General features: G+C 32.1%; 1 protein-coding gene across 2 annotated transcripts in view; it reads right to left on the reverse strand.

Annotated features, from left to right (window-relative positions):
- LOC126884147 (lateral signaling target protein 2 homolog) overlaps window positions 1-13,518 on the reverse strand; it is a 72,059-nt gene that overhangs the window by 12,154 nt on the left and 46,387 nt on the right. For both annotated transcript variants that reach the window (XM_050650017.1, XM_050650016.1), the window contains exon 3: window positions 2,601-3,661. In XM_050650017.1, the coding sequence (XP_050505974.1) occupies window positions 2,601-3,661 (1,061 nt within the window). The remainder of the gene's footprint in view (window positions 1-2,600; window positions 3,662-13,518) is intronic.

Here is a 13,518-nt window from a genome sequence, read left to right on the forward strand (position 1 = left end):
CCTAGTGCCAGACGTGCACTCTGCAGATAATATCTTGTAAAGATTTTCATGCATTCATAATATTATTTTTAATTTAGGGAAATACATTTTTATTTTACAACATAGGTATCTCAAATGCCAAATTATATTATAAAGTTTGAACAAAATTAAATACCTACATTAATATCATATTTCTTAAAAAATGTAAGTACATAGATACTACTAAAAAATTACTTATAAAAAGAAAAAATGTTTTATTATAATATATAAATATATATTTAGTTTAAAATATGAATTTCATTCTCACATAAAGAAATAAAAAATATTTTATGGATGAAACTTTATTTTATCAAATTTTTATTCCATTTATTTTTAATAATTATCAGATCCAAATAGATGCGGGAAAATATTTACACTCCAAAAGTCTTGTGCTATACTAATCAAACTGTCGATAAGATCTGCGTCCTATTCTATCCAAATATAAGTAAATTTTGAGTTATTTTTAAAGTGTGTATCTGGTACGCAAAATCAACACTTTTTTTTTAAATAGAAACATTATTTGCAACTGTACTTTTGCATTCTACATTGTAACATTGGTTATTTGGTTGTCTATTGGTTATTAAATGTTCCAAATATATGTACTTCTGGTCGTAATATTTTGTAATAAACAAAACTAAAACCTATAATTTATAAATATTTTAAATTCATAACAAAGAAGAAAGAAAATAAAAATAACTTAAAAATAAACAAAACTTTTAGTAATAAAAGTCAGAGTAACTAAAAACTATTGTTGTAAACAATTTAAACGTGTTTATTAATAATACTTATAATAGGTACCTACTTATTTGCCTTCTCGCATTTCTCCAATAGAATAACTTTCACTGCTTTTTATAAAATTTGCCACCATGAAGAAATCAACTACAGTAGATTGTCAGATTAACTTTTTGATTAACCCTAGTCAGTCATATTATACATTTAAAAACACTACTTTATAAAGTAGCACTCAAAATGATCAATTTCAGTTTGAAACTAAATATTATGAAACTATACAAGAACACAAATACCTTGGAATTTCCAATTAAATAATATGATTAAAATGGAATTAATACAATCCCCAAAACAACCTTTTTTTGAACTTTTATTTACAATCAACTTCTACATGAGAGTTTTAAGTAAATGTGAATGAATTTGTAAATAATTTCGAAATATCCTAGCGGCTTTGTTGTAGACTCATAGAAATCTAGCAGGTAGACGTGAGTCGTGACGTCAGACCCGTTTACGCGCCTCTGAAGAAATTTGAATTTTATAGCTTTTTCAATGTCTCGTAATAAGCCTATGGGTTAACAATATTTGTTTTTTTTTGCATGCATGCGTTTTATGATCATGTTACCTTATATTTTTTAATATTATTTTAATATTTAAAAATATATGCAAGTTCCCTATTAGATCCCCTAAATATCTCCAAAGTCGTTCATAGGATCTACAAAAGATCTAGGATATTCCGGGAATATTTTTGGAAGCTCTCAAATGTTGTAAAACCCAGAAACATTTCTAGGTATACTAAAAACCCCTAAAACATCCCAGAAATCTATCATAAGTTCCAGAAAAGATACAGAGCATTCCTGGAGTATCATTGGTGACTCTAAAAATCTTGTAGAAGCCACTAAAACATAATTGTTTGTGCAGAATTACTAAAAAAACCCTTGAATGATTACAGGAGAGTCCTCGAAGATTCCAGATTTTCCCCCTTGAAGGGATCACTGAACTCCAAGATTCTCCACAGCGTCCCAAAACATTCCAGGTTTTTCAGAAGTCAACTAAAGCCGCTAAAACATCCCTATTGTCCTAGGTCATAGGTACCCAAAGTCATAGGTCTCTGAAAAGTAACAGGACACTCCTGGAATATTATTGGTTACCCTAAAATCTTGGAGGGGTTATTAAAACATTTCTGGTTGTCCTGATTTTTTACAAAAAACCATTGGATCATTACAGAAGAGTGTTGGAAGCTTCCAGATTTTCTGGAAGAGATCGCCACCTCCAAGATCTTCCAGAGTTTCCCAAAATATTCCATGTTTTCCAGAACAGAAGTCATATGAAAAACAGAAGTCATATGAAGTCAGAAAGTCTATCATATGTTTCAGAAAAGATATAATACATTCCTGGGATATCATTGATTATCCTAAAATCTTGTAGAGACCACTGAAACATATCTGTTTCAGTGCTAAATTTCTACAAGGGACCACTCAACCATTCTAGGACAGTCTTGAAACTTCTCTACAGGCCCTGAAGTCCATAATAATCATACCTACCTTGAAGTTTTTAAGAACATTTCAAATTGACCTGAAGTTTCTTAAAGACAGCAGGAGACGGTCTAAAGCGTTGCAGGAGAGTCATGAAACATTCCAGGAATCTTCAGAGACTTTGGAGGCCTTCTAGACTGCTCGAAAGTCCTGCAGAGCTTCCCAAAATATTCAAAGTTTCCCTTAAATCCCAAACATTCTAGATTGCGTTTAAATCCTATAAAGTTCACCAAAGATTGCAGGACATTTACTCTTATAAAAAAACATTGAGATGACACAAATTGACAATACAAATTGGTTCAGAAAAAATAAATATCTTACCTATCGAGACTAGTATTTTCCGTACATATTCCGGAATCATCTGGTGATTCTAGATCTTCTACGGTACTTTTTTTGGCTTCATCTTTGCCGGGAATAGCATCCTGGGTGGTCAAAATGGACGAAAGGGTAGCAGCTGCCACAGAAATTATCTCCAAGGAATCATGGTCTGGTGGAGAATCCAGCCTACTGATCGATGTGTGGGAATTCGTGTTTGCTGCTATGATGGTATTGTGTAGAACGTTTGTAGGAATGAGGTATCCAGATGTAGAAGGTAATCCGTCGTCCACGATATCGTGCTCGGCAAACCAATCCAGAGCAGTCGTCTTTTTGTAAGCTGTAGGCTTCTCGCTATCGGTCTTCAGATAATTAGTAAGAGAATCTTGGCATAAGGTGTAGTCGTTATAAAAGGGACTTATGAATTCTAAAAGTTCGTTATCAACACCCAAGTCACTAACAGATTTAACATCGTCAATTTGTTCGTTATCACACAACAGTTTTTCTAATCTATACAGTTCTAGCTTGTTTAACGTGAACAGTAACTCCCGAATTTTGTGTAACAGTGTCCTAAAAGGCCTAAACATTTCACTCATGTCTTCTATGGGTCTGTCTATGCAAAGAGGTCCGTTCGGGAATATCAACAGCCCGCTGACTATCGCTAAACGGGGAATGGTGAACATTAAGGCGGGATCACAGTCGTCAATCATGTCTTGCGTCAACAGCTTCATCTTGAGCGCCCTCTGCAACGTCTCCGAAAACAGCACGCCTATAAGCTCCTGCAGCTCGTATTCCTGCATGGATTTGACGGGTACCATGGCGCTGACGTAGGCTAGTTCGAACTCGGCGAAGAGTCTGTCGAATATCTTCAGGCTTTCCAACAACATCTCCGTGTCTTGTTCGTTGGAGTCGAGTGTGATTGGTCCGTTGGGGGTATTGTTGCGCAGGCACGTGGCGCGTAGAAGGTTGCGCACGTTTTCTAGGCTCTTGGTGACGGCTTTAGCTAGAGGTCGCATGGCGCAGCTTTCTTGTTCTCGGTTCATTATGGAGGAACCCGCTGCCAAGCACTGAAAAACAAAGCAAAAATTAAATTTTCAATAAAAAAAATTAATTGAGTATACGTTTATTTTGATTCCTTACTACTACATCTCATTAACCAAGTAATAATTGGACTTCGTAAGTCCTATTGATAGACGATTGATAGACGATTTCAATAATTTTGAGTCAGTTTTGTCAAACTTCCGGTCCTACATTTTTAACCGGAAAAGACATCAAAACATGTACTATTTCTGCTACTACAATGTAACACTTACGGTGACCACTTTTAAACCAATTACTTTTAATGGGAAATAAGACACAATTTTACCAAAAAAAAAAAAGATTTTATTAACGTTTCGAAGCCCAAATCGGGTTTCGTTGTCAAATTACAAAATACTACTAAAATAAACAAAAATGTTGTTGCTAAGTAAAAAAAATTCTTCTAATAATTTATTTAATCTAACTCATTTATATTGGCAAGTCAGACGTATATTATACATTTTTAAGTTAAAATGATATCACCAATATTTATGAGTTGCGTTTCTGGGACGACTTTACTAAAAGATAGTTCATTCGATTACATGTAATCAATCCCAACTCAAGAATATCCGTCACAAAAATATCCGTGAAAAAAATCATTGCATGTGATCTGTCTTTAAAAAGACAACCAAATGCAACGATGACAGTAAAATTCTCGCGTTAGAGATTCCATAGTAAATCACGAGGAAAAACCACGAAAAAACCACGTGATACTATCCCAACATCTTAAGTATTTGGTTTTACATTTAATTTACTTTCAAAAAACTAATACCAAATTCTGACTTTAATATGTTTAAATTATAATACATAGATATACAATGAGTAATACTAAAATTTGTATTAACTCGATATGTTATTGACTTACTAATCGTGGTATTTTCTTTCTATTGACTTCCTCTTTCAGTATGAGTAACCACATATTACTGCATTCTACCGGGGAATTTGCGACACAATTGGTTTCATTTAGCATAATTAGAGCCGCTTCTTTGATTTATCTCTTTTTACTATCTGATTCTTTCAGGACTATACATTAGCAACAACATTTTTGTTTATTTTAGTAGTATTTTGTATTTTGACAACAAAACCCGATTTGGGCTTCGAAACGTTAATAAAATCTTTTTTTTTTTGGTAAAATTGTGGCTTATGTCCCATTAAAAGTAATTGATTATAAAAATGCCACAAGAAAATAACTTCAGAACAACTTTTAAACCAGAAGTGATATAAAAACCGAAAATATATATTTGTTCTCGTCTTGCTAAGGCGCGCCGAATAATATATCGCGTGTACTATTTCGACGACTTTAACCATTTCGTTCACGAATTAAATTTCTTTAAGCTAAATAGCTGAAATTTGCAACATAGCCAGAATGATTTTCTTGCGAATTTTTTATATTAGTTTTACATTTTAAAAATGCACAGTTTGGTCACTACAAGATGTCCTCATTTGAGAATATCGTGAACCAATGGAGTAAAAATACTAGATATTTTTTTTAATACTGACAGGAAACAAAAACTAAAGTATATTATTCAATACCACCTAAGTAATGTTGTAGTCTAAGAGCTAGTGAACCCTCCGACTAACGGTCGTCCTGTAAGGCTAGAAATTTGTCTAGTGATAATTCATAGCACACCAAGGCTAAAAACCATGACCTGGCAGGCCTCAGCGGTGCACGTGTATCTACCAGGTGAATCGAAAAGTGCAAATTTAGGGGGTAAAATAAACTTTCTCCTGTAAGGTTTAAATTTAAGTATGTGTTTGAGTAAGTCATTTAGAAGAAATGTGTACAATGACAGGCGATTCTGAAGAGCATAAGACCTTGCCAGGCGAGGGGAAAGATTAGGGGTTTTTCCTAAAATTATTCTTTTTGCATCGAACAATTTTTTTTTTGGTTTTTTGAATCATTCTAAACAGAAAAGGTCCTTAGTGATTTTTCTCTTAAGTTAATAGTTTTTGTTATATAAGCGATTGAAAATTTTGAAAATTGCGAAATCGGCCATTTTTAACTCTAAATCGGACATTTATCTAAAAATTTCAATATTGGCAAGGTACGTAGATATTCCTTAAGCATTGAATGATGAAATCCCGAAGAGTTTTTTGCAATAAAATATCGAAAACCCCTTTGTTTTTTTAATTGCTAATCAAGCGGGCGCTACACTGTAGTATAAGTGAGGACGTTTGAGTTTGCATAAATTCATAATCTCGAGAATGGGCAAATTTCAAGAGAAATCCTCAGACAGGTCGATTTTTATTTTTGAATTAGGATTTTTGGGTATATATATAATACTAGTGACGTCATCAATCTGGGCGTGATGACGTAATCGATGCTTTTTTTAAATAAGAGTAGGGGTTGTGTGATAGCTCATTTGAAAGGTTATTTAATTCTCTATTCAGTAGTATAAACATTAAGATAATTATTTATACAGGGTGTACAAAAAAAATTTTTCTTCTATTTGTCAAATTTAATCAAAGTTAATTTAATAAAAAAAAATTTTTTGTATGCCCTGTATAAATAATTATGTTAATGTTTATATTAGTGAATAGAGAATTAAATACCCTTTCAAATGAGCTATCACACAACCCCTACTCTCATTTAAAAAAATCATCGATTACGTCATCACGCTCAGATGGATGACGTCACTAGTATTATATATATATGCCAAAAAGTCCTAATTTAAAAATAAAAATCGACCTGTCTGAGGATTGCTCTTGAAATTTGCCCATTCTCAAAATAATGAATTTATGTAAACTCAAATGTCCTCACTTATACTACAGTGTCGCGTCCGCTTGACTAGCAATTAAAAAACAAAGGGGTTTCCGATATTGTATCGCAAAAAACTGTTTGGGATTTCATCAATCAATGTTTAAAAAATATCTACCTACCTTGGCAACTTTGAAATTTTTAGATAAATGTCCGATTTAGGGTTAAAAATGGTCGATTTCGCAATTTTCAAAATTTTCAATAGCTTATATAACAAAAACTATTAACTTAAGAGAAAAATCACTAAAGACCTTTTCTGTTTGGAATTATTCAAAAAACTTAAAAAAAAATTGTTCGATGCAAAAAAAATATATTTAGGAAAAACCCCTAATCTTCCCCCTCGCCTGGCAAGGTCTTATGCTCTTCAGAATCGCCTGTCATTGTACACATTTCTTTTAAATGACTTATTTAAACACATACTTAAATTTAAACCTTACAGGAGAAAGTTTATTTTACCCCCTAAATTTGCACTTTTCGATTCACCTGGTAGATACACGTGCACCGCTGAGGCCTGCCAGGTCATGGTTTTTAGCCTCGGTGTGCTATGAATTATCACTAGAAAAATTTTTAGCCTTACAGGACGACCGTTAGTCGAAGGGTTCACTAGCTCTTAGACTATTGTATGTTACAAAACAATTTTTTTTCTTTATTTATACAGAGATGAACATTGCATTTGTCTCATGTCAGTCGTGAGTTTCCCTTAAAACCAGGCAATTTATATCTGGATGCATAAGGTTTATCATCATGTATGAGCCAATGATGAAATCCATCTAGCAATACTTCTTGGACAAAGCGCATTTTTATATTTACCTAAAAATTAATTTTTCCGTTGACTCACAATGTCCACAAACGAGTACACGCTTTTCAGAAAATACACGGTAGCTAATTTTAAGCAAAACCGCTATTAACAGTACTTTTTTAACAAATTCTACTATTTATTAACACTATAAGACACATTCAATACCAATTGTTCATATTTATAAAGGAAGAAACTAAAATGAATTGGCGCTGATAAACCAGTCATAAGTAACTATAGAAACGTATATTTCAAAAAATTAAATATTATGTTCAAAAGCTGTTAGATGACAGCACAAGTACTCATCGGACGGAATGGGATATCCGTATAATGGGGACAATGTGTTACAAGGGTATTATGCCCATGGAGCTACATACAAAAAATTTTAGAATAGGTTGTCCTGAATTGAGGACGCGGTGAACGAAAGGGTTAACACAGTCCTTCCGGTGTCAACTCTGGACCCGGAAGTCCGAGGTCAAATTTCTCACCTCTACTACTATCTTTGGGTTATAAGCTCTCATTCGACGACACCTTATTTGGCATTCTATCTGTTTTATTAGCGTAGGAGTTGAGTTATATTCGCAGTAGACTGTAGTGCGGCTAGACAGACGGACGCACAGACAAGCATAAAACCGGAAGTATAATATTTGTTTTCGTCTTCCTATGTAGTAAAAATAAGTTGTAAAAATCCCGAATAGTAAAAAAATAGTAAAAATTGTAAAAAAGTAAATGTTCTGAACAAACTGCGACTGCATTCCAGAATTAATAATACCGTATAGACCGGGCTGTATCGTCGCCCCCGCTAACGAAATTATTCTGATTTGATTTTTTTGCACAAACTTACTCAAAAAGAGGTCCTTATAACATATCCACAAGGTGCCGAGAGGTGCTGTGTTCGAAAAATTGTTTAAACAATTTTTTTTTCCAACAAATTCACAAATTTCTTTATTTCGAACAATTTTTTTAGATAATCTGAGCAAAAAAGGTCTCTTGTCATTTTTATCTAAAATTGACTGTTGTTGAGTTATATGCGATTAAAAATTTGAAAAATGCGAAAATGGCCATTTTCAAAGCTTAATAACTCAATTAAAAATTATTATTATGAAATTCAAGAAGCGACCAAATTAAGTTTCAAACCCCTTCTTCAAGGTTCAAGAGATTTTTGTCATTATTTTATTACAAAGTTGCTATTTTTAATTATTAACAATTAGCTCTATAGTCCAACTGTATCATCGCCCCCGTTAGCGAAACTATTTCGATTAGATTTTTTTGCACAAACTTACTCAAAAAGAGGTCCTTATAACACATCCACAGGGTGCCGGGCGGTGCTGTGGTCGAAAAATTGTTTAAACATTTTTTTTAAACAAATTCACAAAAATAATTTTTTTATTGCGAACGATTTATTTTAGATAATTTGTGTTATGCTGAGCAAAAAAGATCTCTTGTGATTTTTCTCTAAAATTGATTGTTGTCGAGTTATATGGCCATTTTCGCATTTTTCAAATTTGAAATCGCGTATAACTCGACAACAATCAATTCTAGATAGAGAAAAATCCCAAGATACCTTTTATGCCCAAAATGTCCCAAATTATCTAAAAAAAAATTTGTTCGAAGTGAAAAAATTATTTTTGTGAATTTGTTTAAAAAAAATTGTTTAAACAATTTTTCGACCATGGCACCGCCCAGCACCCTGCGGAAATGTTAGAATGACCACTTTTTGAGTAAGTTTGTGCAAAAAAATCGAATCGGAATAATTTCACTAACGGGGCCGACGATACATCCTGGACTATAGCGCTAATTGTTAATAATTAAAAATAACAGCTTTGTAATAAAATAATGACAAAAATCTCTTCAGGACCTTGAAGAAGGGGTTTGAAACTTGATTTGGTCACTTTTTGAATTTCATAATAATAATTTTTAATTGAGTTATTAAGCCTTGAAAATAGCGATTTTCGCATTTTTCAAATTTTTAATCGCATATAACTCGACAACAGTCAATTTTAGAGAAAAATTGCAAGATACTTTTTTTGCTCAGAATGACCCAAATTATCTAAAAAAATTGTTCGAAATAAAAAAAATTATTTTTGGTCATTTGTTTTAAAACAATTTTTCGACCAAGGCACCGCCCGGCACTCTGTGGATATGTTATAAGAACCTATTTTTGAGTAAGTTTGTGCAAAAAAATCGAATCAGAATAATTTCGCGGGGGCGACGATACAGTCCGGTCTAGTAGAGTAGAGCATTTTGTTATTGATTAGGTACTGTCATTATTATCCATGAAATCATCGAAGAAAAACGTGTGAATCACGCCAATAACATAAAATTGTGACCGTTTATATTAAATGATTAATAAACCAATAATTATATCGACATATTCGATCAAAGGATAGTTTTGTTTTAGTAAAATATTCGATAGTTTTGTAAACATTAATGATAAACGTATGCAAAATTCTATTATCAGTAAAACAAAGTCTCGAAACGAAAAAAAAAAAAAGAAATATCAATTTATGCAGATATCGAATATTTTTGAATATATTTGGTTTGTTAACTCAACATTTTGCTTGATGTATTTATTCTAATTCATATCTGAAGTAATTAATCAAATTATTTTGTGTAACTAATACAAATACTGTTGTGATAGTTCTAATATTGATCAGGTTTTCTAATTGTTTTGTGATAAATATTATATTATTGATAAATATAAATAAATGAAGGGGCAGATACGGGGAGAAGTTATGAAATCCAGAGAATATAATATTGGCAAAAATCGAGATTTTGTAACTTCAAAGGGCTGTAATTATTTTTATGTGCATATTTGCACTAAGGTAAGTTATATTCCATCGAACTATTTTTGGTCCCAGAATATGTGATTTAATTTATGATCTACCTTTTTGTTATACCCTGTATAATATGTACGGTATTCAAATATCTACTTAAACAATAACCAGTATTTCGAGATCGGTTTTTTCTTCTTTATTATAGTTTTTTACAGGTCGTTGATACAGAAAAAACTGGCAGTTCTTCAAAAAATTATTCATGTGATCTACAGGTTATTAACTTTATCTAAAATGGACTGGGTAAATACGTCAACACAAAATCATTGGTTTTATGGATGCGCGTTTTAAAAATCCACGCGAGGATTATAGGTTTGTTAAATTGATGATTGTACATAGTGATTAGTCCAAAAACTGGTTAATAACCTATCAGAAAAGTAGTTTTAGTTTCCTTGTAGATAGAGATAGTTTGGAAATTTACGGTCTCATGCCGATTTTTGTTGTATTTAACATTTACTTTCCTGTACAACTGTACATCTTAGTGCTAATATTGATGCAACAGTTTTTTATTTAAAACATTTCTAGATGAAAAAAAAACACGACCGAAATAAGTGTTCACTTAACTTATACAAGTGTTCAAAGGAGAACGGATCTGTTATCCGAAAGTAAGCTCTAGCTCACTTTCGGCGTTATTTAGAGCAGACATTTATCGGATGATGATTGGTATATTAGGTAGTATTTAATGGCCTCCTCGTTCGCCCGATTTGAATCCTAATGATTTTTTGGGATACTTTGTTTTATCCTTCAAGATGTTCCTGACTACATTAAATCGAAACAATTATTGTATACGGTAGACCTGGTATTAAATTTGAGATTTCAATAAAATACAGGATGTTGTATTTAAAAAAAGAATGTGTGTGTACTTTGTACGCACGTAAGAAGTTATACTTCTATTATAATATAATTTCAACGAAATAAATATACCTACTTAACAGTTACAATACAAAAAATTAACAATAATTACCAAAAATGAACCAAAACTTAACAATGCCAAATATTAAAAAAAAAGAATGTGTGTGTACTTTGTACGCACGTAAGAAGATATTCTTTCATTATATAGGTAATTTAAACGAAGTAAATATACTTAACAGGTTATTTGTATTTTATTTAAAAATTAAACTAACTTTCTTATCTAACACTTTCAAAAAATTTTTATTAAAATAACGAAAAATAAAAAAAGTATGAATCGTCCAGGATTAGAACCCGCGACCTTTCGTGTGCTTCCGTTCTCTGTCCCACCGCTCTGCCAACTACGCCATCGAGCCACTTGAATTGACACGTAAGTTTCGGAATTAATTACACAACACGGCGACAAACTGTAAAAATTTATGCCTACATATTTTATTATTTTACTACAGGGAAACACAAATCCAAAAACACAAGAATTATAATAAATAATACATTTCCTAAAACCACTAATATATTCTTTTAATGACTTATTTGCACGGTTACAGATACATACATACCTATCTTGAAAGATTAGCAATGAACTACATACTGTCAGAACTACATACTGTCAGTGTGCGCAGGCGCGTGGTTCATGTACAATTTTACCCTCAATCGATTCGCCGCTAAAGAAGAATATCTTCAAAAAAAAGAAAAAAATATGAATCGTCCGGGATTTGAACCCGCAATCTCGCGATTTTTTGATCTCTGGTCCAATGCTCTACCAACAAGGCCATCAAGCCGCATGCAACTTACCTTTCAGATATACATAATTATACATCACGGTGATAAGTGAAATATAAAAATAGATGTCTTATTATTTTACGCCCAAGGAAGACAAATCCAAAGACACAAAATTATAATAAAAAACCTTTTAAACCACCTTTTTCAAATTGCGCAAGTTGTATTATTAAGAGGAAACAGTAGCGATCAACAGGTAGCGAAAACGCGTTCCAAGATTGCGGCTGTAATTTTGAATATTTTTTCGAGATATTTGGCACACATGTTCGTAATATAATAAAGAATGGCGGTACAGAGCCCAATTTGAAAAATATATTAATATGTGGAAATTACTCTGTAAATAAATACAATATTAAAAAAACGAGCCTGTACCGCCATTAAGAAGAACAAAAAATACACTTTCTTCAAATAAACTTTTTTATCCGATGACTAGATTTTGCGTCATTTTGGAACTAGTAAAATTTTTTATTTCATTAGTAGTTCCAAAATGACACAAAATCTAGGCATTGGATAAAAAAGTTTATTTGAAGAAAGTGTATTTTTTTGTTCTTCTTAATGGCGGTACAGGCTCGTTTTTTTAATATTGTATTTAATTACAGATTAATTTCCACATATTAATATATTTTTCAAATTGGGCTCTGTACCGCCATTCTTTATTATATTACGAATATGTGTGCCAAATATCTCGAAAATATATTCAAAATTACAGCTGCAATCTTGGAACGCGTTTTGGCTACCTGTTGATGGCTACTGTATCACTTTAATATTAATGTTAATAAATGAAATATAAATATTTTGACGTTTCACAATTTGACAATTCACTTTTAACTGCAGTGCCTAGTGCCTTAAAGTAGCATTTTTAACGCTCCTATGGAGTCCTAAAAATTGCATTTTTAACACGTTTGTAGAAAAATATATTTAAAAACACTAATATATTCTTTCCACACCTTTTCTGGACTGATACATACATAAATTAAAACATTTTGAAGTATAACTTCAAAAATATAATATGAAAACTATTTAAAAAGGCAGTATAACTATTAACTAACCTTTGTTGTTTCTCTTCCCACAAATTTTAAAACGCAACAACCATACATAACCAAACCCGCAACCGTCCAAACCACAGCTGCGCTACAGCTGCCATATTGGATAATTTTTGACATGTCATTTGAACATCCAATCAGAACAAAGTTATAATGCGCATGCGCCGGGATCGTAGGTTTTAACATATAAAAATTCACCCTCATAGCGCGCGTAAAGAAGTATAACTTCAAAAACCAAAGTGACTAATGTAATGATATCAGAAAAATGGTAAATCTGGCAACTTTACAAACATCAAATTTCAAAGCATCATATCGAGGGGTTCGAGCGAAAACCCGATAAATACCAAAATAATGAAATCCGGTATTTTTATTTCTGCTGTAGTAAAAACACGTCTCCTACCACTGGTAAATGTTATTATTTGATATTATCATTTTTAAGCACAATAACTAATAAAAACCAAACATGGTAAGAACCGTTAACTCATATTTTCAAATAACACCAACACGATATATAACTTTACTGATAAAAATACTTTGTTGTAAACATATTTATAATATGAGAATCCGGTAGAATCATTTATCTTCTTTTTCCTGTGTAAAGTTGCTAATTTTATTAGAAATATTTCTAAGTTAAAAACTAATAATTAATTTGATCGGAGATGAAGATTACAAAATTGTTCATTTTGACAAAATATATTCATGCGAAAATCCGATAAAGAATTTTAGACTA

Source organism: Diabrotica virgifera, chromosome 4 (assembly GCF_917563875.1).
Source record: "Diabrotica virgifera virgifera chromosome 4, PGI_DIABVI_V3a".
NCBI classification, from domain to species: Eukaryota; Metazoa; Arthropoda; class Insecta; order Coleoptera; family Chrysomelidae; genus Diabrotica; species Diabrotica virgifera.